Source organism: Squalius cephalus (genome assembly GCF_949319135.1).
Source record: "Squalius cephalus genome assembly, chromosome: 13".
Taxonomy (NCBI): Eukaryota; Metazoa; Chordata; class Actinopteri; order Cypriniformes; family Leuciscidae; genus Squalius; species Squalius cephalus.
This window is the reverse complement of record NC_137134.1, coordinates 10,519,170-10,544,897: the sequence shown is the minus strand read 5'-3', so window position 1 is coordinate 10,544,897 and position 25,728 is coordinate 10,519,170. Positions and strand designations below refer to the sequence as shown.

At 39.1% G+C, this 25,728-nt stretch overlaps 1 protein-coding gene across 9 annotated transcripts in view; it reads left to right on the top strand.

The window, feature by feature from the left end:
• The window catches only part of dock3 (dedicator of cytokinesis 3), a 189,812-nt gene that overhangs the window by 80,211 nt on the left and 83,873 nt on the right, over positions 1-25,728 (top strand). For 8 of the 9 annotated variants that reach the window (XR_013823089.1, XM_079889910.1, XM_079889914.1 and 5 more), the window contains one exon: positions 2,036-2,132. Coding sequence is in view for 7 of the 9 variants with exons in the window: in XM_079889910.1 (XP_079746036.1) it covers positions 2,036-2,132 (97 nt within the window). In the remaining 2 variants the exon portion in view is untranslated. Of the gene's footprint in view, positions 1-2,035; positions 2,133-17,896; positions 18,201-25,728 lie in introns of those variants that run through there. The other variant, XM_079889917.1, reaches the window with a different exon arrangement.

Sequence of the window (25,728 nt, the reverse complement as noted above, 5' to 3'; positions counted from 1 at the left end):
GAATGGATGGATGGATGGATGGATGGATGGATGACTGGATGGATGGTTGAATGAATGACTGGATGGATGGTTGAATGAATGGATGGATATAATGGATGGATGGTTGATTGAATTAATTAATGATGGATGCTTGAATGAATTAATTAATTGATGGATAAATGAATGAATGGATGGATATAATGGATGGATGGATAGATGCTTCAATGAATAAATGACTGGATGGATTGATGGATGCTTGAAGTAATGAATTAATGGATGGATGATGGATGGATGGATGGATGAATGGTTGAATGAATGGATGGATGGATATGATGGATGGATGGATGGTTGATTGAATTAATTGATGTCTGGATGGATGGATAACTGGATGGATGGTTGAATGAATGACTGGATGGATGGATGGTTGAATGAATGGATGGATATAATGGATGGATGGTTGATTGAATTAATTAATGACTGGATGGATGGATGGATGCTTGAATGAATGAATTAATTGATGGATAAATGAATGAATGGATGGATGGATGAATGAATGGATGGATATAATGGATGGATGGATGCTTCAATGAATAAATGACTGGATGGATTGATGGATGCTTGAAGTAATGAATTAATGGATGGATGATGGATGGATGGATGGTTGAATGGTTGAATGAATGGATGGATGGATATGATGGATGGATGGATGGTTGATTGAATTAATTAATGTCTGGATGGATGGATGGATGGTTGAATTCATTCATTCATTCATTAATGAATGGATGGATGGTTGAATGAATGGATGGATGGTTGACTGAATGAATGACTGGATGGATGGTTGAATGAATGACTGGATGGATGGATGGTTGAATAAATGGATGGATATAATGAATGGATGGTTGATTGAATTAATTAATTAATGGATGGATGCTTGAATGAATTAATTGATGGATGAATGAATGGATGGATGGATGAATGAATGAATGGATGATATAATGGATGGATGGATGCTTCAATGAATAAATGACTGGATGGATTGATGGATGCTTGTAGTAATGAATTAATGGATGGATGATGGATGGATAGTTGAATGGTTGAATGAATGGATGGATGGATATGATGGATGGATGGATGGATGGTTGATTGAATTAATTAATGTCTGGATGGATGGATGGTTGAATTAATTCATTCATTAATGAATGGATGGATGGTTGAATGAATGAATGGATGGATGGATGGATGGTTGAATGAATGAATGACTGGATGGATTGATGGATTAATTAATTAATTAATGAATGGATGGATGAATGAATGACTGGATGGATGGATGGTTGAATGGTTAAATAAATAAATGAATGGGTGGGTGGATGGATGGTTGATTTAATGAATTAATGACTGGATGGATGGATGGATGGTTGAATTAAATAATTAATTAATTCTGATGTGTGCCAGCGTCCCTTTTTAGCTTCCGTGTATGGCGTCACATGTTACGTCGTGACGCAACACCAATCAGGATTGGAATAGTTTCATTCATGCTTCAGACGCTACGCAGTGTCTTGTTCCCTTCTCAGGGAACAGGGGTTACAGCTGTAACCCGAGACGTTTTATTCGTAAAATAAAACATAAACAAACAAATTATTTGTTTATTTCTTCATTAGTATTATTTGTAAAATAAAACTTAAACAAATAAATAAATAGTATTTATACATAGTGTTATTTTTATAATTTTTTATGTAAATATTGTAACCATTCATTACTACCAAACTTTTTTTACACACTAACCTCTGGTCAATGTTTGTGTTTTCTGCATTGGTTTACTATAAAATAAAATAAAATAAAATATTAAACATAAAAATAATTTAAAGCATAGGTGAGTACGGGCAAAACAAACAAGATACAGTACCTTCAATGACCTGTAGATGGCGACATCACTTTTGCTATAGCAGAAATAAACAGCAGCAGAAAAAGTTAGGAGCCATGCAAAATGTAACGAGTAATGCGTATTGAGTACATACACACTTGTTAACCTCTGGTGAATGCCTCTGTTTGTGTGCAGGCAGTATGAGACCGTGGTCCCCCTGGAGGACCCCATCATTACAGAGGTCACCTCCACACTGCAGGAGTGGTCTGTCCTGTGGAAACAGCTGTATGTGGTGAGTCCCGAACCGTCACAAAAACACACATTACCGCAGACACGGATGACAGTACTGGCAATGCTGGAACTGCTCCATGTATGCTCCGAAAAGCAAAAGAGAAGCTTTTTGTGAATGTTGTTATCTTGTATTAATTGATGAATATCAAAGAGCACTTTTAAGTGCCCTAAGCAACGATTTGAGTAATTCTCAGGCAGGAGAGGCTTTGAATGCGTTACTCACACACACACAGAGACTATGAGATCTGACAGAGCCCTTTATGTAAGCCTGTACTGAGGATTACCAAGCATTAGTGTATGACATGACAATGGGACTCTCTCTCTCTCTCTCTGTTTTTGGGATGTCAGACATGACGTAACCACAGAGATTTTAACAGCGTTGATTCGTGTCATTCGTCATTGCTTACTGCCATTTTGACTGCATCGACTGCTCAGCACAAAAAGGATGACACAGCATTTTTGCACACGTTCATCATCCAATGTAGCTGCGGACACACATTATACATTTTACTGTTCTTAAATGTTTTGTTGTTGTTATTATTTTAATAATCATAATTATTATTTTTCTTGTTGTCGTTAATGTCTTGTCTTTGCCTAAAATATTTTTCTTAGGAATTTAATATACTGATTAGCGCCATCACAGCAGAGAAAATAGCTTGTTTTTGCATTTATCTCCGAGGCCTATTTTTAAACCGCACAAACACCTTTTTGTCCTCAATCATTTCACCAATTGAAAGACATGAAAGCTTGCAACGCGGCTTCCAGGATCCTGACAGCCTCGTAACGCGGCTCAGAAAATCAACGCTAATTTGGTGGCCAGCTGAATCCAGGATGACTAATTCACACTGATTTGGATTGCGTAACGAGGCTGTGGTTCAGCGGATAGATTCATGTTTAGAAACGTGCAGGACAACAAGCAGAAAACAGTCACGTGGAAACAGTTGCTGTAATGGCTTGTCTCCATTAAGATCTCAATGTTTCTGGGACTCCGACCAAAAGCCAGAACTCTTATCAGAAGCCAACGCAGGCGATTAATGTGTTTGACTAATTAATCAACAGTGTTTTCTGAATTTGCGGTTTGGCTGTTTCTGGTCTGGCAGATTCATGTCGTCTTCTTTGCATTTCTGTGTGAAACTGATGGAGCATGCTGAGTTTGCCTTTATAGTGACTGACAGGTTTCCCTATGGGCAACCGCTTTTAAAATGGAACACCGGGTCAGGAGACGGTCACGGAAAGACTCGTGATTGATACACACACATCTGTGGGATTGGGATGAGGTTCCTTACTGGATAGTGCAGAGTGACAGCGAAGTTTTGTGCAAATCCTCAAAGCGTCGGTTTCCTCTCAAGCCTGTCACACGAGTGACCTGAGCCAAATATGTGCATATTTTATGTGTTTTAAGGCTTAGTCATGCATATATTTGAGGCTCCGAGCTAAAATCACCGACTGCGATTATAAGCACACCAACTTTTATGACATTGCTATCCTCAGATTATGGGAAAGTGCTTCGGTTTCTCAGAAGTTTCATGAAATGGGCTGTACTGTACATCGCTCATTAAAATATCTAAACTTTCCAGAAATATTTAGCCAGCAACATTCAAATATATCTGTCTGTTATATATAACACACAATAGTTTCTGTATTTAATTCATTATTCACTACTAATATGAGATTTAAAATAATCATGTTGTCGATAAGAATTGAACATCGCTGATTTTCTCATAAACTCTGAAAGATCATTTCGGGATCGTTCTCCAATGCATCATGCTTTAAATCGCTTAAGCGTTCGGTCAGCCTGTCATCTTTACGGTAAATGATCTTTACTCATGCAGAAGGATGCAGCTGTCAGTGTGGTTCTACTTCCATGTGTCATTAACCCAACTTTACTGGCAGATCATCCCACCGGAGAAAATCAGAAAGGAAGAATCTCATTTGTTTCTCATAGAGAGCCGTCACAATTTGAGAATTTTCATGATAAAAACCCCTTAATATCACATTTCTCCTGGACTTTCAAAAGAAAAATATTCGGAACAAATCCCAAAATCAAATGTTTGTTTGTTGTGACTTTTATATATTCCATTAAATGCATGTTATTGATGCACCCATGCGCATGTAACACGCCGCTTTAATGCTTCAGCTGGGCTTCTTTTACACAGTTATTTTGTTCATGTCGAAACCCGTTTGGTGCAGCCCCCATTCCCCCATTCGCGAGATCGCCTGCAGCGTGAACCAACAAAGATGTAGCAGCACATGTGTGAAAGCTTTTTTCATTTTCGTTCCATCAGTGTGATGAAACCTCATGTCACGCTGTCACTTCATCCTGGTTAACTGTCACTCATGCCCGATCCCCCCCCCCCCCACACACACACACACACACACTCTCCACAGTCCACACGCTAGAAAACCTTTTCATCCTCTCACCTCCCGTCTAGACCTGGTCCATTTCAGAACGGCCATGTTTCACTTGAACTGGGCTTTCAATGGTTAGCATGTGGTATTGCTGCTGTGCGCAAAGAAAGACAGCTGTAGAATAGTCATGTTTATAGTGCACTATTTGATTTTGGGCTTTGTTTAGACAGACAGCAAAAATCCTTTTTGTTTTGCTTTTGTTTCGACTTGCCTTGTTTTGGCTTTTTAGTTGTGTCTTTGTTTTGCCTTGTTTTGGTCTTTGTTTTGTTTTTTCTTATTTTTTTATGTAGTTTTGTCTTTGTTTTTTCTTGCCTTGTTTTTTTTTTTTTTTGTCTTCGTTTTGTTTTGTTTTGTTTTTTGTTTTGTCTTGCCTTGATTTTTGTTTTGTTTTTTGTTTTGTTTTGTCTTGCCTTGATTTTGTTTTTGTTTTGTCCTTTTTGTTTTGTCTTTGTTTTTCCTTGTTTTGTCTCTGTTTTGTTTTGTTTTGTTTTGTTTTGTTTTGTTTTGTTTTTGTTTTGTTTTGTTTTGTTTTGTTTTGTTTTGTTTTGTTTTGTTTTGTTTTGTTTTGTTTTGTTTTGTTTTGGTTTTGGTTTTTGTCTTTGGTTTGGTATGGTTTGGTTTTTTTGTGTTTTTTTATTTTGTCCATGATTAATTTGTACAGGACTTTCAGTGGTTAGCATGTTTTCTCACCACTGTTTGCAAAGAAAGTCAGCTGTAGAATAGTTAACATGAAATCAAAATGGACCCTATTTAGTTTCTTATTGCACTTTCTGTGTCTTACTGTACATGATTCATCAAATTTTAATTATCTCTGAACAAGGTCATGTGGGCTATTGATTAATGTTAACTAGTAGCCAAATATCTTTTTGAGATATTTAATCTAACCTTAACCCTAACCCTAACCCTAACCCTACACTAACCCTAACAGCATTTTTCGCCTTTCAATATCCTGATTTGCAACATTATTGAATTGAAATGTTTAAAGCTACAAGTCTAGTACAAGCATTTAGCTACTTTGCTAGTAGCTAACGAAAATAAACAAACTATTGATGGGCAATAACTAAGGGGGCAATATTTTGCTGCAGACAAAACAATTAATCTGTTTGAACCAATATTTGCATCATTTCATTTGCATTCATTTATGGCTTAATATTGATAGCTACAAAAATAATTTGACTCTTTCTTTATAAAATATAGCAAAAATCTGGGATTCGGTAAGACACTTATAGTGGAAGAGAATAGGAGATTATTTCTTCTTAAATTGTAAGAGTCATCTTAGATTAATACTGACACCTAGCGGTGTGGATGTAGCTTTACGCACAAATGTTTGTAGTACGCATAGCATGGTTGTTTTAGTAGTAGTTTACTAATAGCTTTAGTAGTTTCTCAACTTCCAGTTGGTTTTCTTCCAACACTTTTCTTAATACATTAGCCGATGTTGAATGGTTCACATATTGAATGTGACTTGTACAGATGCTGAGGGGTCACGACCCCGGGAATGTGAAATGTGTGGTGACAGCCTGAGGCAAATCGTGCTGCCAGGTTGCGGTGTGTTCTGCAGGGATTCACGCATTGACTCGTTCTGCATCATGTTTCCAGCAAAGACAGGTGAACTGTGGGGGTCAGAGTGTCTCTGAATGTGACGATGTGTTAAAGACAATCACTCCGTATTTCCATCGTCAAGAACTTTCTTGAGGAGGTCAGCTGTCAACTGTATGCCAGCTTTCTGCACTAATTTACAGAAGTATTAAGTAAGAATAAGCGTTTTATTTTATACAAATCCAAATAAAATAAAATCAATCAGGTAATTGTACAAGTCAAACACCCATGGTGCAAAACAAGGCTTCTGGGATACATCACAGGTTTAAAAATCCAAAAATCAGTGTTTCCTTGTACACTTTCCCCCTAGAAAACTATCCTCTTCCACTTCTAACACCGTGATTGGCTACAATTTACATGGTAAAAAACTCAAATTCAATCCACAAATATATTTATAATAAGTAATATATTATCTTTATTCCATGTTCCAGGGAATTTGGCTTAATCTTGACATAATTTGACCAATACCAATTAGCTACCCATTGATAATTATAACTTTGTGTCACTGTTGGAAATACGATCATTCCGTCATGACAAAGTGTTGAGGAAGGCAGATGCTAAATAGACAAATAGACAACATCAAAAAGATATTTCCCTGGGTATCTTGAAGAAACCCTGCTGATCTTATTAGCTTTTGTGTTAGATGGCTGTAGGCCTGATTGTGGTTTCTGATTGGTTGTCATTTTATTTGATGTTCCTGTTGGCAGCAAAATGTTTCTAAATGTCAAGACACTCATTTGTGAAGTGCTTCTTTGGATGTGACACTTTTGTCACTTTGAATAATCATAGAAATGACATTGACACACATATAAACAACATCTGTACTTGTGGCCTAAACATCTAACAAATAGAGTGGTGCAGGGATGACGTCAATACCCGGAAGACTAATTCGCCACTGGTTCCCTCGAGATTTAACTATTGGGTTTTATAATGCCGTTTTTCAATGTAATAGTGAAAGAAAAGTCTGTGGTAGGACTTTCTTTTTTTCAGCTGGCTACATCATGCGTTGTGGTCATGTATAGGCGCAGGTCCACCATCTTATCTGGATACAGCGAACTACGGTAAACCTTGGGATAAACAGAGAGACTAATGTTAGCGTAGATGCCATTCTTCTTGTGATGAAACGAGTACATTAGGTATTATGGGAAGTCTTCCCGGTTCCGGCTGACCTAATTTATGCAGCCTAACAATAATTTTACAGTATTTGAATATGTATAATGTTCTATGTGTATGCCAGGTAAAATAGATGTGTTTTTAGTCTAGATATAAACTGACAGAGTGTGTCTGCTTCCCGGACAATGTTAGGAAGACTGTTCCAGAGTTGTGGTGCTAAATAGGAAAAGGATCTACCGCCAGCAGTCCATTTTGATATTCAAGGTATTATCAACTGGCCAGAGTTTTGAGATCGCAATAGACGTGAAGGACTATAATGCGTTAAGAGCTCGCTTAAGTACCGTGGAGCTAAACCAAAATTCAACAACTAAAATTGTATTGTTTTGTAATTCCCTTGCATTGTATGGAAAAGAGCAGCATTAACATTCTGCTAAATATCTACTTTTATAAAGTTAAACAGGTTTAAAACAACATGAAGATTTAAACCGACTTAAACTATTTAAATGATTCATTCATTTGTACTTTAGAGAATTATCAAAACATTACATTCTCATATATTAGTGTAAAGTCCTTGGTGAGCAAAAACAAAACTCAAATACTGATATTATATATCTGTGACTCTGCAGATCGCTGGTCATTACTGGCCTCTTTCCGTGCGAACGCCTCTGTCTGCCTGAAAGCAGGAATCATAGTGTCAGTGAACTGTGTGGGCTGGCACATAGTGTCTGACTAGCCTGCCAAATTGCTGTTACTAAGGCAACCCCCCTTTCCAATGGCTGTCGCTGCAGAGGTGAGGGGGCGATCCGTGCGTGTGCTCGGCACCCGGACCTCTGTCCAGATCAGCCTGTGAAATGTCTTCTTACCTCAGATCTTAGGTAACTCAGCAGAGCTGAAATCATGCGGCTTCAGTGTACCAGACCCTCGTGAACGGAGTGTCCTGTTCCGAAGCACTGGAGCGTTCTTTTGATGCTGTCTGCAGAAAACCTCGGAAAGTGACATCACTAACCCTAAAATTTACATAAACCCCGCCCCCGGGAACACGCAGTCCATGTTGAGAAGAGGAAGAGTTGTTGTAGTAGAGCACATTCTGCTCAAGCTGTCGCATCTGTGTTTTCACATGCAATACAGTACGTTACACACATGCAATAGCATGTCAATCTTACAAGTGGGATTTATTTTATGGTTTATCATGACAGAATATGCTAATCAAAGACTTGAAGATAGTCAACTCCACATCAGCAACATAAATTCATCAACTAACCATTCAGAAACATGCTGTTGCATTCTACATGTTGTCACTTCTTCTTGAGTCTCTCCATCATTGTCCGACTCCAGTTTAAACATAAAAGGGAGAACAGTTTCTGACATTTTAATGCTTGTCTGCGTGAGGTAATCTGAACTGCTAACACACACACACAAGCTCTTGAAGCTCCGCCTTCTGCGCCGGGAGCAGCAGCTCATTTGCATTTAAAGGGACACACATGAAACAACACGTTTTTACTGACCCTCAAAAAGGGACAATTTTAACATGCTGTAAAAAAAATCTTTTTAATTTTGAGCTAAACCTTCACATACACACTCTGCGGACAACAGACACTTATTTTACCTATTGTAAAAAGGGGCATTATACCACCCCTTTAACAATTGAATTATTATGTATCGATTTGTTTAAATACTGAAATATTTATCTAATTTTCAATCATTTGTCCACCCACAGTATTCAAACATGTCCCACATTTTTTTAACATTTTTACTCCTGAAATGTTTATCTATGTGTAAATGCATATGGGTGCGATATTGTTACCTTTTTTGTAGAAATTTTCATTGGTTACAAGCTTGTTTAATTCTAAAGGTCACAGAGAGTCTACTGTCTTGAAAAACAAAAGAATGTTGCGCAAGAAAGCTTGAATAAAGTGAGCTTCAGGGAAAACCGACACTATAGTGTAGAATATGATATGAATATGAATAAACATTATTACATATGAACTTAACAGAAACGCAAGCTCCCTTTTAACATCCCTCAGCTCTCTGCCTGTTCAAAATAGGAACAGAAGTTTAAAAAAAATCGATGCCGCAAACTCTTCAGCAATGTCAAGTTTCTTCTTTTTAGCTACATCTCTTCTACTCCTCCTCACCCTCCCTCTTTCCCTCCGTCTGTCTCGCTTTCTCTTATTTTCTCGCCCACCATAGTGCCCACTTTGTCTAAGCTAATTTCACAAACGGCCGCAGCGGGGCGTCTCGATCGCAAAAAGACAAACCGGAATTTTCCAGAGCCACGAGGATCCAGAGAACTCTTGCCGCACAGCTTGTGCTCAAAATGAGGCATATAACTGCCTTCCCAAGGCAATCCTACTCCACTTCCTGTGTATTTTTAACATTTAGCACTATTGTTAACTGGGCTTAATGATAATGCTTCAGCCTGTTTGTCGGCTCCTTTAACACTGTGCTGTCACTAACAATGGCTCGATCTGATTGGTTGATTTAAGACTCAAAAAGACAATCGGTTTGAATGACTCGTTCACTGACTGAATACATGCTCATTTATGCTAACATGTAACAAGGGTACTCTTAATAATTAACATGTTGCATTCTCCATATAAAGTGCTCAAAATGGCAATTTCTTTCATGTTTAATGTATCTACAGTCTTTAATGTATTAAGCATAACACTTTTCTGGTAATAAGTGCTTCGTGTTTGCTAATGCAGATAGTTTTGTTGTGGAGCATCAGAAATTCTCCTGCATTGCCCTGCAGTTCTTTGAAAGGTTGCTAAGCAACTAGTTGTGCAGTTGTGTTATCAATCACTGATGAGCAAAACGAGAGAACAGGAGATGCCCGGAGATGACCTGACGGATAGCCTGAGTGCATTTGTTCAGGAAAAAACAACTTTTGCAAGAAAGAAGGAAGTGAAATAAGAGGGAATGTTTTACACTTGATCACCAGACGATCATCACTCAGTGATAATCTTTGCTTTTGGTATTTTTGAACTGAGCCTCCCACAAGAATAAAAAAATGACTGAATTATTATGCATCAATGCAAGAGGATTAAAAAATCTGATTGATCAGATTGTCTGTAGGCATCTCAAATTGCGAGTTATTTCCATTCATAGTATTACTTGTATCTGTATGTATGAATGATTAAAGTTTTTGTAATCAGGAAGAGTTAAAATTCAGCTCTAAACAGTAGTGGCCCCAAAATATATTTGGATATATATATATTTTTATATTTTAAAATCTTAAAGTTTGGATTTATGTATTCAAACTCATTCAAGTTGCAATACGCTGCGATCCAATTAATTCAAAAACACTGATTCATTAAAGAACAAAACTGTTTTTCACCTACTATATAGTAGGGAAGTATGCAATTTCGGATGCAATTGACTCAATTTATTAGTTCAGGAACAAAACAGGTCACTGTCTTAATGAATGAATCATTTAATTAGTAGGTGTGTTTGACACACCTCGGTCCTGGATGATCACTCTTCAAATCGCTATCACAAATCGTCATACACTGATCAGTCTGTGCAGCGCTGCTTCAAGTCGAACACACCTAACGTCGTTATAAGCAAATCATTGACTCGTCTGATTTGTTCAAAAAGACCGATTCATACAGGAACAAAACAGATGACTGTCTTTATGAGCGAGTCATTGAATCATTAACTCAATTTGTTTAAAGCACCGAATAATTCAAGAATGAAACCAGTAACTGTCCTTATGAGTGAACAATTCGATCATTTACTTGATTTGATTTGTTCTGTAGCATGTTTTATTTAATTATTCTCTTTGTGAATAATTGAGTCATTTTCTCAAACGATTCATTTAAAAGCACTGATTTGTTCAGGAATGAAACAAGTGACTGCTTGCATGAGTGAGTAATTGAATCAATCCCTTAACTGAAACAATGATTCATTAATCCGTTCAAAAAAATCGAAAGATTTGAAATTTCAAAAGTTCAAAAGATTTGTTCGGGAGCAACATTTTTATGATTTATGATGAGTTTTTATGAACAAATAATTGAATTATTGCCTCAACCAATTTGTAAAAAAAAAAAAAAAAAGAAAAGAAAACAATGAAACAGTTGATCCTTATGTGGTTTTGTTTGGATTTTTTTTATAGACCCCTTTTCAGTTAGTAAACAACATGGTGACGTTTTTTTTTTTTTGTGGGCGGAGCTTAGGTGGAGGCAGAACGATTCCCCTGGCCGCTTCACTAACGTTAGTTTGCAAGTTATGTTAGCTTGTTTTTTAACAATCCGATTTTATTTTAATGTGTAAGGTCACTCACTGTCTAGGACCGCGATTGTTATTTGCAAAAGTAAATTTTAACGGACGGAACCAGATTGGCCGACCCGTACACGCTCACTCAATGGATGAACAATAGCCGCTTTCCGACCGGAGGAACCTTTTCACAGTTCCTAGAACTATTGGCTAAAGTACCCGGATGTCGGCGTGTTCGCACCGCAGGAACTAGGAACGATTTTAGTTCTAGGAACTCCATTTGTAGGAACTAATTTAGGTCCTGCTTCAGAGTAGGGTCTAAACCAGCACTATAGGAACTACCCGTGACGTTAGTGTTCGCTGATTGGCCGAACGCACACGGAACACCAGCACCCGCCATTTTTAAAACAGCTAGAATGTAAACACACAGATTATAGCCTATATATTTACTCCATAAACTAACTATACAAACATGGAAAACAGTGATAGATGGGTCTCTAAACCTTTATGCTGAAGAGAAAATCCAACGCAACTTTGAGGGGACCAAGCCAAACATGATTATGTTTATCTGCCCAGCTAGCAACACTGGACATCAACCACACGGTATAGGCTAATAACCTTTTTTCATATACTGTCTACTTTCTATAACAGTTCTATCTAATAACATGTTAAACAGTACTGTTAGACAGATCGCTAACTAATAAACACAGAGAATGCGAGCATTGTTTGCTCTGGCGTTCTCAGCGCCGCCAAAATAAAGGTCCGTTGCGCCGTCAAAATAAAAGTCACCGTGCTTGCGTCACTCCCTTACCCCTCCTACCAGTTCCTATGGCCACTTGGCCAGTGCGAACGCAAACAGCAAAACCGAGTTTGGGGGAGAGTAGTTCATAGAACTGTTTAGAAGTGGACAGTTCCTAGAACTAAGTTCCTATAACTACTTGGTCGGAAAGCGGCTAATCTGACAGGATTAACGTTAACACTACCTCCGGCTGAGTGGCCTGACATCTGTACCTACCTGATAGAGAAACCGAGCATAAAGAGAAACCGAGGGCATATCAATATTTCAATAACTATAACTATATTTGCTGAATGGTCACGTACACGACTTGTGTGGTACGATCCGCAGTTCTGCCAGACCAGCGCCAAGGCCAGAAGACGACCATGTAAAGAGTGACACTACAGTGCAATTTTAAAATTGTGTTAAAAATTACAGATACAGCAATTTTTGTAATATTTGATTATTCTTTTTACCAGGTTCTTTAAAAAGTCTAGTCACAATCAGTCACAACAATGTATACAATGATCATATGATTCACAAATAATCACAATAGTTTAGAAAACATTATGCGATACATTTTCAAATTGGAGCCTGTACTCCATCGATTCTTGCACCCAACAACACAAGATTACATTTTAAGCGCCGTATGTATCCGAATCAGTGCTGGTTTGTATTGGCTGCCTCCAGTTTTCCCTTTGTTTTGCCTCCAGCTAACGCCGCGACGTAATCGTGACGTCAGCGCAAAAAGGGTCTATAAAAAAAAAATAGACAAAGTGCCTAAAATGTAATCATTGACATTATACTAAATGATTAAAACTTATATTTTAGTAGTATCAATAACCATATTGTTAATATATTTATACATAATTATATATTATATAATATATCCATATCATCTTTTATATTATATAACATTTTATCTTGTATTCATTTCTTGTTTATTGAACTGTTAAATAACACTTACAATCAGGCTGTTGGTCAGGATATCAGTATCGATGTGAATTACTAGTGTTGTCGTATCGACGACCGAATCACAACCATGCTGATCTGTTGCTCATGTGATATTGCCTAATTAGCGAAAATCAACCTCTTCCGGACGCAAATGCTTACATCAAAAAGACATGTAAAGGATATTTGTGTGCAAAGATCTCCAATATTGTATGAGGGACAGTGTGACGGCGGGATGTAAGGTGTGTAATACAGTGTTAAACGTTGCTCTGAGACTCAGGGTGATGATTCACACCGAGTGACTCATTCGGCTGGAACATTCCGGTGAATTCTGGCATAAAGGAGCAGCGTGTCCAACAGGTTTACAACAAGCAGATCTGGGATCGACTGTGCTTATATTTAGAGTCACAGTGACAAAAGATAGGATGGAGGAGGGCTGTATTTTTAGCTTTATTTTTGCCGGTCACGTCTCAATACATTAGCGAAGATATGTGTAGCTCGTTCAAAATGATCAACTGATCTTTGAGCTTTTCCATCAGAGATTCTGGTATTATGTTCGAGTGTGTCAACTCCTACCCACAATCCCCTGGATTATCTGGCCCTTTTCTGTAGTGAAATTGCAGATATCGCTTTCTTAGTGAGCGTGGTATATCCAGTCACAGCATAAAGAGTCCTGTTTTAAAGTTTTGTGAGTGTTTCATGCTGTGAACTTGGTAAAAAGACCCACAGATATGGACAAACAAGAAAAAAAAACCTCATTGTCTACTGCTTCAACCTATTTTTTCCTCTATCAAAGGATAGCTCTCTCACAGTCTACCCATAATGCATTGCGATTCATTCCGCCCCCACCCATCGCATTATTATCCTGGACCATTTGCAGCATATTTGTTGGAGCCGTTTCAGTCCAACCATTACATATCATATTTTGAAACACAATGTTCCCAGTTGAAGCTGAAGCTTGCTCTTAGATTTTCTCCAAAGAAATCACTTTTAATGAACAAAGATTCTAAACAGCAAGTGTATAATTTGGTTGAAGTGGCTCCCTACAGAAGTGCAGTTTGCTTGTTTTTGTCAATCAAGCTATGTTGTGAGTTTAGGGGCAGGACTACCTGTTTGTTCAACCAATGGCTGAGGGGGAGAGTGTTTGAAATTGTTTTTTAAACTGCTATTTTTGCAGCTCTGTTTGGTGCTGCCTGTGGGCAGAAATGACACACCTTTAAGGAAATATCTTTCCTGCTTTGAAGGTGAATTTACGTAGACTTTTTTTTTTTTTTTTTCTGTAGCATTAAAAGTTTGATGACATTTTTGTCCTTTTGCTACACCACTTTAGGATGGACTCACCTTTAGTCACTTTTCCCAACTCATCCTCACCTGTACTTCTTTTCCCAAGTTCCCCCAACGCTACCTACAACACAAAAAGTTGCTTTGTTGCAAGTGGAAATTCACTTCCACAATATGGATCCGTTTCAGCATCAGTGCCACAGACTGACTGGATCTTCGTAACAATATGGCCGCACAGATGCCTCGCTCAGCTAGTGTGGCTTCTTGCGGATCTCTTGCTGTTTTCAAGGACTCGCACAATTTGTAATGCCCATCCATGAGTTAGAATATCAGCCTCACGATCTGACAAAGCCTTCCTGGAATCTATATTTGAAACAATCTGATAGCTGCACCTGGATTGAATAGCCCGAGATGGGGGGCTTGGATTTGATTCATTGCTTTAGAGCAACAACATGTGCCTAATCACAGTATGATTGTAGGTGGCGCATGGTAGTTGTCAGCTTGCCAAGAAACCACATTTGCCACTCATCTCTGTGAAATTAGAGTGGTCATGAAAAATGTTTCAGCCTATCAAATCAGTGGTGTTTGCTTAGGGAACGTATTTAGAGATGTTAGAACATGAATGATACCTCAAGTCATCAAAATTATTGGATTTAGATTTTTGAATAATTTTAATAATTTTTTTTTTTAAATAATTATAGAGCTAAGACACCTTCCTTTGGACATACATTATCAGTATAGATCCATATCTTGCTCAATTTTGAATATTTATGTTTATTATAAATGCTCCCCTATTTTTACATTTAGACTACCATTGTCATCATCTAATGGTGTGTTCACACCAAAAGCGAACTTATTTGTGCAAGTAGATTACATACAAAGTCAATGCAAAGACGTGAATAGACGCAAATTGGGCATTCGCCTCAATCGTGTCTTCCGAACAAGTTGAAAAATTTCAACTTGAGCGTGAATTCACATGACGCGTTGTCACGCAAGCCAATCAGTGAACAGTTTATTGACAAGTCCGTGCACTGGGAACCCGTCATCCTCAAGTAACTCTGGAAGCGGCTCCAGTTCCTGGAGTAGACGCTAAAATTGTTGTAGAGTTGTGTGCGCCTCTGGATGGTGCTGTGAACCCAGACACCTCAGCGTTTGGGACTTCCTCAACAGGTACAGAGCAGCAAGAGTAGTTATCTCCAACATGATTGATGATGGAAAAAATGGCAGAAAGAAATATTGTTGGTAATGTGCGTGAAGACACTCCTAATCGCGCGAGTGACGCGAAAAACAAGAAACATTCCGCGAGTAAGCTAGAGCAAGAAACTCGATACAAATATTCACTTCACTTTTGGTGTGCACACACCATGGGCCCTATCATGCACCTGGCACGACGGCAAGTGTTTTTTGCTAGTTTCAGCTCGACGCAGTTATCATTTTCTCGTCCTGCGCCACGTTATTTAAATAGCAAATGCATTTGTGCACCCATGTAGCCTGGAAATCCAGACCCAAATCTGAAAGATTAATGGTCTGGCATCAAGTAATGAAAATCGCCCAACTCGAGGGGCGGTACCAAGCATGCATTTGAAAATCTCACTGCACACAATTGGATAACACTACGACCAATCACTGTCACTAGCGCTGTCGTCATCTGTTTAGCTCGCTTTTGGCCCGCCTATATCAGATAACCTGATGTGACTGGTGCAGCTCGGCTACAAGGGCATAGTTAATGAGCATCGTTACTCAATGCCGGAGTAACTCGCTGAGCAAATTCAAATTATGCTCTCGCGAGAACTCTGGATTTCCAAGGTAGCACCCATGGGCGTGCTGGTCTGAAAACAAGGTGTGTTCAGGCGCCCTGAAATTCAGGGCAACTGAAGTAGACTGCACCATTGACCAACAAAAAATTGGTCTAAAGTCAATGGCGCAATATTTTTTTGTTATTTAACCCTTTAAAACCGGATGTGTCGTCGACGACACAGCCAACCAAGCTGTATTCATGTCACTGTAACTCTTCAACCGTTTGCACTATCAAAATAATTCAAATAGTTCCTGAAAGTAGACATCAAGCGCTTTTCGCCAATATACGGCTTATTACGGTAATGCCATGCTTTCCGTCTGCAAATGACAGCAGCGCGGGGTGGAAGGATTTGAACAAAGAGATACGACGCGCGGCAGGTTAGAGTGTTTTGGATTGCATAAAATAATAAAAGAAACGAACAAATACATGGCGAAAGAAGTGTTAGACAGCAGAAAGGGGGATTGGGATGATTTTTAATGAAATTTGGGAGGCGGATGGCCGTTACTCTTTCACGTATCTAAGCATGTAGTGCGTGCATGTGTATGTGCGCGTGCCTATGAATGCGTGCATTTGTATATGTGTGCGTGTATGACAAAAAGCGTCCTAAATGAAAACTGTGCAACCCAATGTCACAAAAAAGACTTGTATATATGTATTATAGTTCATTTTTCAACTTTAAAGTGTCAGTTTCTTTCGTTCATGATTTTTTTCTGTTTTTTTCTAAATAAAAATCAGTAAATTTATTCTCGTTTTTTTATTTTTGTCTATTTAAATTCTATTTACAAACTCACCACACACAATAATGGTCAATAACTGTAATTTGTTGAAAGCTTATCTTTTTCTGAAAAAGATGACACCTTGCACATGAAGATAGCACATTGTTTTAGAATTTTACAGTCAAAAAATCAAATTATGTGAAAAACACCTATTTTAGCTTCAGGTTCTAAAGGGTTAAAGAGTGCGTTAGTAATATGCGCCTATCCCGTAGATGGTCTGCTTGCGCGCTTTAACCTCGCGCACGAGCAGATCCGTTTCCTCGCTAGAGAAGCGTTCAGTTTTTCCGCTTGCAAATTCCGTCATGTAAATAGCGAATCCGCCATGGTGCGAGCGCAACTGGCTTTTAACGGGAATGGGAGATGAGACTCTGATTGGTTTATTGCACGTTACGCCATACAAAACACACCCATTACTCATTAAGAGAATAGGGACAACCCTTTTAGGCCATGCGCCGGGGGCGCAGACCATTTTTCCCGCCGTTAAACTAGCAAAAGTGGAATCGGACACGCCCTAAGTGCACTTGCGCCGTGCGCTTTAGACCATGCTCTTAGATCATTAAAATAGGGCCCCATGACTTTCACTAAAAGTTAATCTTTAAAGATTACTGATACTGATTCAGTGGGAAGGCTAGCGCTCCTCTATGTATTCGCTCTCATCCCTGTCAGTGTTTTTTTGGGAGTCAGGGCTCTGGAAATCATACTGGCAGCGGTTTCCTCCAATGGCAAGCATCCCTGGCAATGCCTCTGCGTTTCTTCGGAGATGGCGAGGGAGGGAGGGAGGGAGTGTGTGTGCGTGTGGGCTGCCGAGAGCTTCACACAGTGCTAGTTAGGTAACTCCAATACAATGAGGGAAAGAAAGGCAAGACTTCAGGAAGAGGGAACGCAATCATATGCGCTGTCCAAAATAGATTTGCGATAAATTAGAGTGCACGAGAGAGAGAGTTTCTACATGTATACTGCTCGAGAAAGCATGCGCTTCTGTTTGACGTGGGTGGCAGCGTGTGTCTGAAAGCGCGTGTGATAGAGAGAGAGAGAGAGGGAGAGACCAGTTGCAGAGAAAGAGGGATCGAGGTATTTGATAGCCTATGATTTCCTCATGTTTAGAGCGGCTGCACTGGAGCATTTTGAGAAGAGACATGTCGGTCTGTAGCGGTAAGTAATTTGAGACCATATAGTGCTTTGATGCGCTTTGCAAGGTATGCTGGACTTGTTTGACAGAGTAGATATTGTGCTTATTAGTGTCAGTTGCATTCAGGCCCGGGGTTATGACCTTAAAGCATGATGCTTTCTGAGGGCTGCTGGTACATGAAGCGTTCGTCTTTTATTTGGTGTCATGATATCTTTGTTTTATTCAAATTTTTTCATCAAGTTTAATTGCTCTTTTATATGGAAAATAAAGCATTTCGCAAAGTGAATGCACAGTATCCACTAATATTCAAGTCTTTTGTGCTTGTTTTGTAATATGTGGGAAAGTGGTCATGTTGTTTTTTTCTGTTTGATGGCAAATGACAGATGTCATCGTTTACTTGCCTATGTTGTCCTTAACTCGTTTGCAACAAATGTAGTTGCTCTTTATAATGGATATTAAATAGAGCATTTCGCAAGACAGTATTCGCTAATTTTGATGTCTTTTACGCTTGATGCTTTGTTTAGTGGTTATGTTGGGTTTTTTTCTGTTTAAAGGAACAGTTCACCCACCAATGACAGTGCTGTCATCGTTTACTCACCCTCATGTCATTCTAAACTAGTTTTCTTCAAATTTAGTTGCTTTTTTGTACAAATAAAGATAGTATTTGCTCATTTTGAAGTCAGTTGCGCTTGTTTCGTAAAATGTTTTGAAGCTGTCCTGGCCGTTATTTTCCATATAATTTAAGTCAATGTGGACTGGGACTGTCAAGTTTAAAAATCAGACAAAAGTTTAGTCTGATTCATGAACAAATGACCCGCTTCACTTAATGCAAGGTTTCCCAAACTGGGGTTCGTGAAGGAATTTTGTGAGTTCACGAAAAGCCAATAATTGATTAAATCATAAAAATGTCAAATAAATAACTGTAAAATAATAACTTGCTCAAAAAGATGAAATATTTCAGTTGTTTACTTCTTGACCATTTACTGACATCAGACAACCATGAACAAGCAAATGATTTTAACTTAAAATCCTCAGGTACTTCAAATAAATATTTAAGAGCATTTTGGCAATCACTGATTTAATGAATAATTCAAAAAGAAGAGTTAACTGTTTGAAATAGTCTGATGAAACCTTCACTGAACTGAATCTAGTGTGTACTGAATCACATCTAACTTACTAAACTGCAAGTTCAGTTAGAAGAACACGAGGATGAGTTTTTTTGGGTGGACTGCCCCTTTAAGAGCTTATACATGTATTCATTTAGCCGAAGCTTTTATCCAAAGTGACTTGCGGTTGCACTGGTTAGCAGCTCCTTCTCCTCATGTTTCCAAGAAACTGTTAAGCAAAGATAGAGTATCACTTTAATGTGTTCATGGCTACTGGAGGTGGAAAGATGTTTCACCTTCTTCAGGTTCCTGGACTGGATCTTTAGACACATTGGGACATCTGATTCATGTTGCATTCATTTCATTTCAGTGAACATGTTTAAAGACTTCGCAACTATTTGTCTGAGTTTTCACTCAGAAGTGTTCCCAGAAGTCCCCGCTTGACATTTTACGATTTGTTTTATCATAGAAATGTGTTTTATTGCTTCTGTCTAATTATATATTGTGTCAAATGCTGTTGTACATTATAGCTGATCATTATGGTTGATAGTATTAATTAATAATTAATACTTAATATTGCTGTCAAATCGATTAATCGCAATTAATCACATCTAACATAAAAGTTTGTATATATATATATATATATATATCATATATAATGTGTGTGAGAGTGTGTGTGTGTATGTATATATATATATATATATATATATATATATATATATATATATATATATATGTATATATACAAACTTTGGTTAGATGCGATTAATCACGAATAATCAATTTAACAGCACTAATTAAGTGAAGCATGAAAAGTAGAAATAATATAATTTATAAGTAGATTAGAAGGTAACATTTCTGAAAAAGATGTACTTACCCATGAAAATCTTGTCTACAAAATGCCGTCCTTTGTGGTTGCCAGGGCTATTGCTTTGTGGTTTCCAGAGTGTTGTGGCAGACTGTTCTTGAAACGTGATAGTGATATTTAGTTTATAACTCACTAAAAACAAAATAAGTTAATCATTTTAAGTCTAATCTGAACTTTTTGACAAAATTGCTTTGATGTTTGTTGTAAAATTTTGTGAAATGCAGTTGTACATTATTTTTAACAGTATTATTCAAAGTATTTATTTGAATATAAATGATTATATAATATTAATTTAGTATACATTTTAGTGATGTCATGAAAAACTTGCCTGCAGAATGCTTGGGTTTCATGGGTTGTTGCCCAGGGCGTTGTTTGTGGTTGCTAGTGTAACCCCTCCGGTCCTACTTGCCCCGCTCCGAGCAGGACTTGAACTGGCGTCTCCAGCATGGGAGGCGGCCGTGCTAACAAGAACGCGAAACACCTCAGTCTCTACCACGGCTCTTGAGGTCAGGGCAGTGAGGTTTCCTTGCACAGCTCTCACAAGCTGGCCTCCGTTACACTCACCCCCCTAAACCTCAGACCCATCCGGGTCACGGCACCAATGTAACCCCTCCGGTCCTTCTCGAACTGGCGTCTCCGGCATGGGAAGCGAGCGTGCTAACAAAGACAGCAGTCTCTAGTGCGCCTCTTAAGGTCAGGGCAGTGAGGTTTCCCTGCACCGCTGACACTAGACCTCACACCCATCCGGGTCACGGCACCAATGTAACCCCTCCAGCCCTTCTCGATCCAGTATCTCTGGCATGGGAGGCGGGTGCGCTAACAAGCTAACAAGGACCACAGTCTCTAGCATGCCTCTTGAGGTCAGGGCAGTGAGGTTTACCTGCACAGCTGACACTAGTTGGCCTCCGTTACACTCACCCCCCTAAACCTCACACCCATTCGGGTCACGGCACCAATGTAACCCCTCTAGGTCCTACTTGCACCGCTCAGAGCGGAACTCGAAGCGGCGTCTCCGGCATGGGAGGCGAGCACACTAATAAGGACCCTAAAGACCGCAGTCTCTAGCGTCAGTCGCTAGTAGGCCTCTTGAGATCAGGGGAGTGAGGTTTACTCACACAGCTCTTACTAGCTTGCCTCCGTTACAGTAGGAAACATTGTAGTTGGTTGCTAGGGCTTTGCTATGTGATTGCCATGGTGTTTGGGGTTAGTTTAGAGAGTAGTATGAAACATTAGTAATAGTAATAGTGATTTCCAAAGGCTTTTTAATTTGACCATAACTTTAAAAAGAAGAACTGGTTCAAAAGAATCACTTCAGAAGAATCAGATAGTTATTTGAGTTTAATCTGATTTTTTTTGACAAACTCACTTGGATGTTTTCTGTAAAATTAATGTAAAAAAGAGCTGCATTTTAAATCAACTAGGCCACCTTGTTGCAGGTCTCTGAACAGTTTGTTGCATGTTTTCTCTCTGCGAAATCACCACAATACTGTCTGACCTTCCCATATGGTCTGTCATTTCCACCGCCCTTTGTTGACCTGGAGCAAAGACACACAAACACACACTGACTGACTGACAGTCCTGCTGTGCAGAGTGGAACTGCGAGGGAAGTGAGATTGCGTGCCCTGAGCAAAGGTCATGTTGGGCCATGAGAGGTTTGATGCTAGTGTGTTAGCCAGTTAGTGCACATACACACTAAGTCACACACTCTCTTATATTCACTGTATTATCTACCTAATACATCTACAGCATACTCACACGCATGGTCTTTTTGAGCTATTTTGGAACATTTTATGCTACTTGACTGTGTTAACATGCTACTGCAGTACTTATAATCATCTCAAAGTGTTGAAGCTTTCCATGCAGGACCCTGAAGTGTTAACTGTAAAAACAGTCATACTGTTTGAAAATTATTCAAACCGCATCAACCCTGAAGTTAATGTAGCATTTCAGTCTTAGATGTTGCGACATTCCCATGAGTTGTACTTTAAATGAAGCATTCAGACAAGATAAACTGTCTTTTTCCTTAAAGAACTGTATTTAAAGTGAGAGTCCTGTTACTTTGCATCAGTATTGTCATTTGGCCATTCACCGATTTGCCGACATTTTATAAGTTGCGTATTACCATTTTTCTTTACGCCTGCTAACATATCCTCATCTAGTAGTCTAAGATCATTTACTATCTTCTTTTTTTTTCCCATAACAAAACCTGAACGTCAAACGTGTGGTTAGAAAGAGCCCCTGTGTGTGGGGCGAGATGAGTCGGCTAGCGCAGGTGAGCATTAGCATTAGCACCCGAAGGATCAGCAGTGACTGTACAGAGTGTGGGCGAAACAGTGTGAGTCACTCCATCACTGACTGAAGAGTCTCAAATGGAGGACACGGAAAGCTAATAAATGGCTTTTCATGGTTTACAAATTCATGTTTTGTGTGATATGTCCATTTCCTGTTAGACAAACATGTTAAATTAGGATTTTTTTGTTTTTAACACTGACTTATTATATACTTTCTATAAAATGACAGTTATTCCACTGTAACCAATTCCAAGCTGACTAGCATGTGTGATGTTTTGTTGCATGTTCTGCTGCTAAGTGGTAACTCTGAGTATCTAGCAATGGTTAAATGCCACCAACCTGAAAAACTTTGATCCTGTTATTGGTTCTTGCTCAGAAGCGCTCATTGTATTCACCCAATTTCATAGAACTGAGATGAACATGATAGTTTTCTGTTCTCCTGAAAGCAAATGGTCATAATGGGTCAGTTAAACAAACATGTCTTTAAAGGCAACCTATTATGCAAAATTCACTTTTACATGGTGTTTGAACATAAATGTGTGTTGACAGTGTGTGCACAAAGCCACCCTATAATGGTAAAAATCCACCCACTCTTTTTTTTAATACCCATAAATCATAATCAGTGTCTCAGAGCAAGCCGTTTGCAGTTTCTATGCAATGTCCACGAGTGCTGACGGATCTGCCCTATTTGCATAGTCCCCACCCTGAGTGAGCTGAACACAGTCCGCCATGTTTATCTCCTTGCCAGAGCATTTAACAGCAGTGTTCAAGTAAGAAATGTATTCTTATTAAAGCTACTGAAGTTATTCAATCTAAAGCAGTGAGTGATTTACTGTTTTTCTTTTGTTGTTTGATTTATATTAACAGCATATTTAGCAGAAGGTACTGTATATTACCCTGCTTTTTACACATATCTAATATACACATCAAGTGTAGCGTCAGGTCACGTTAGTCAAGCTTGCATCAGCTGACTCTCAGCTGATCCATGTCTACCTATAGGAATACGACGCCTATCAATGTATACATATATAAGCTCCTTCAGTATTATCAGCAGCTATTTTGTTTCTCAGGAGCTCATTACCCTCCTCCATCCCCAGCTCCTCCTCTCATCAGTCAGTATGGCATTCTGATTCCCCTTGAATCAGAATAAATTCTCTAATTATGTTTTACTATAAAATCTTGAATTAATGATATCTGCAATACATTCATGTTGGTTCTGTTCTGTTTACCCTAAGGAGGGTTATTGCTGCATGGATGTGCAGTGAGTTCTTGCCCAGAACAGAACCATACCACCAATCCTAACTGTATGCTAATTGTCAACCGTATTTGACGATAGTGGTCCTGACAGAAATGCAATTTCTTTACTTGCTGTTTACGTTCACAGACATAACCGACTGTGTTTATGTGAACTTTGTGTTCTTGACATTACCTTGTGTGTATTTGACAGGTTAAGCGCAATAAGACGTGAAAGAGAACTTAGTTTAATACAGTATGCGCTGTCTGACAGCCAGCTTTCTGTGCGCGTGCTTCAGAAGTGTGTGCTCAGAAAACCATATAACAGAAGATTAGAATGTTATGGCTTTAAAACACATGCACAGCAGCATAAAAATACATTTAAAGATACATTCACATAAACAGCACGTTCTTCTTTCCAATCAAAACGGGCATTTACAACATGGTATAATACATTATCTGTAGGGTATTTTGAGCTGAAACTGCACAGAAACATTCTGGGGACACCTGAGACTTACATTACATCTTGTTAAAAGTGGCATAATAGGTCCCCTTTCATGAGAAACACTTTGATGTTATTTGAAGGTACGTTGCTCTCTATGACTTCAGTGGGAGGTAAGAGCAGTATAGAGTGTATATGAACACATATTTATTTGTATGATACAGCTGCAAATAAGTATTTGAACACCTGAGAAAATCAATGTTAATATTTGGTACAGTAGCCTTTGTTTGCAATTACAGAGGTCAAACGTTTCCTGTAGTTTTTCACCAGGTTTGCACACAGCAGGAGGGATTTTGGCCCACTCCTCCACACAGATCTTCTCTAGATCAGTCAGGTTTCTGGGCTGTCGCTGAGAAACACGGAGTTTGAGCTCCCTCCAAAGATTCTCTATTGGGTTTAGGTCTGGAGACTGGCTAGGCCACGCCAGAACCTTGATATGCTTCTTACAGAGCCACTCCTTGGTTATCCTGGCTGTGTGCTTCGGGTCATTGTCATGTTGGAAGACCCAGCCTCGACCCATCTTCAATGCTCTAACTGAGGGAAGGAGGTTGTTCCCCAAAATCTCGCAATACATGGCCCCGGTCATCCTCTCCTTAATACAGTGCAGTCGCCCTGTCCCATGTGCAGAAAAACACCCCCAAAGCATGATGCTACCACCCCCATGCTTCACAGTAGGGATGGTGTTCTTGGGATGGTACTCATAATTCTTCTTCCTCCAAACACGTTTAGTGGAATTATGACCAAAAAGTTCTATTTTGGTCTCATCTGACCACATGACTTTCTCCCATGACTCCTCTGGATCATCCAAATGGTCATTGGCAAAATTAAGACGGGCCTTGACATGTGCTGGTTTAAGCAGGGGAACCTTCCGTGTCATGCATGATTTCAAACCATGACGTCTTAGTGTATTACCAACAGTAACCTTGGAAACGGTGGTCCCAGCTCTTTTCAGGTCAATGACCAGCTCCGCCCGTGTAGTTCTGGGCTGATTTCTCACCTTTCTTAGGATCATTGAGACCCCACGAGGTGAGATCTTGCATGGAGCCCCAGTCCGAGGGAGATTGACAGTCATGTTTAGCTTCTTCCATTTTCTAATGATTGCTCCAACAATGGACCTTTTTTCACCAAGCTGCTTGGCAATTTCCCCGTAGCCCTTTCCAGCCTTGTGGAGGTGTACAATTTTTTCTCTAGTGTCTTTGGACAGCTCTTTGGTCTTGGCCATGTTAGTAGTTGGATTCTTACTGATTGTATGGGGTGGACAGGTGTCTTTATGCAGCTAACGACCTCAAACAGGTGCATCTAATTTAGGATAATAAATGGAGTGGAGGTGGACATTTAACAGGTCTTTGAGGGTCAGAATTCTAGCTGATAGACAGGTGTTCAAATACTTATTTGCAGCTGTATCATACAAATAAATAGTTAAAAAATCATATATTGTGATTTCTGGATTTTTTTTTTTAGATTATGTCTCTCACAGTGGACATGCACCTACAATGACAATTTCAGACCCCTCCATGATTGTGGGGGTTCAAGTGGGAGAACTTGCAAAAT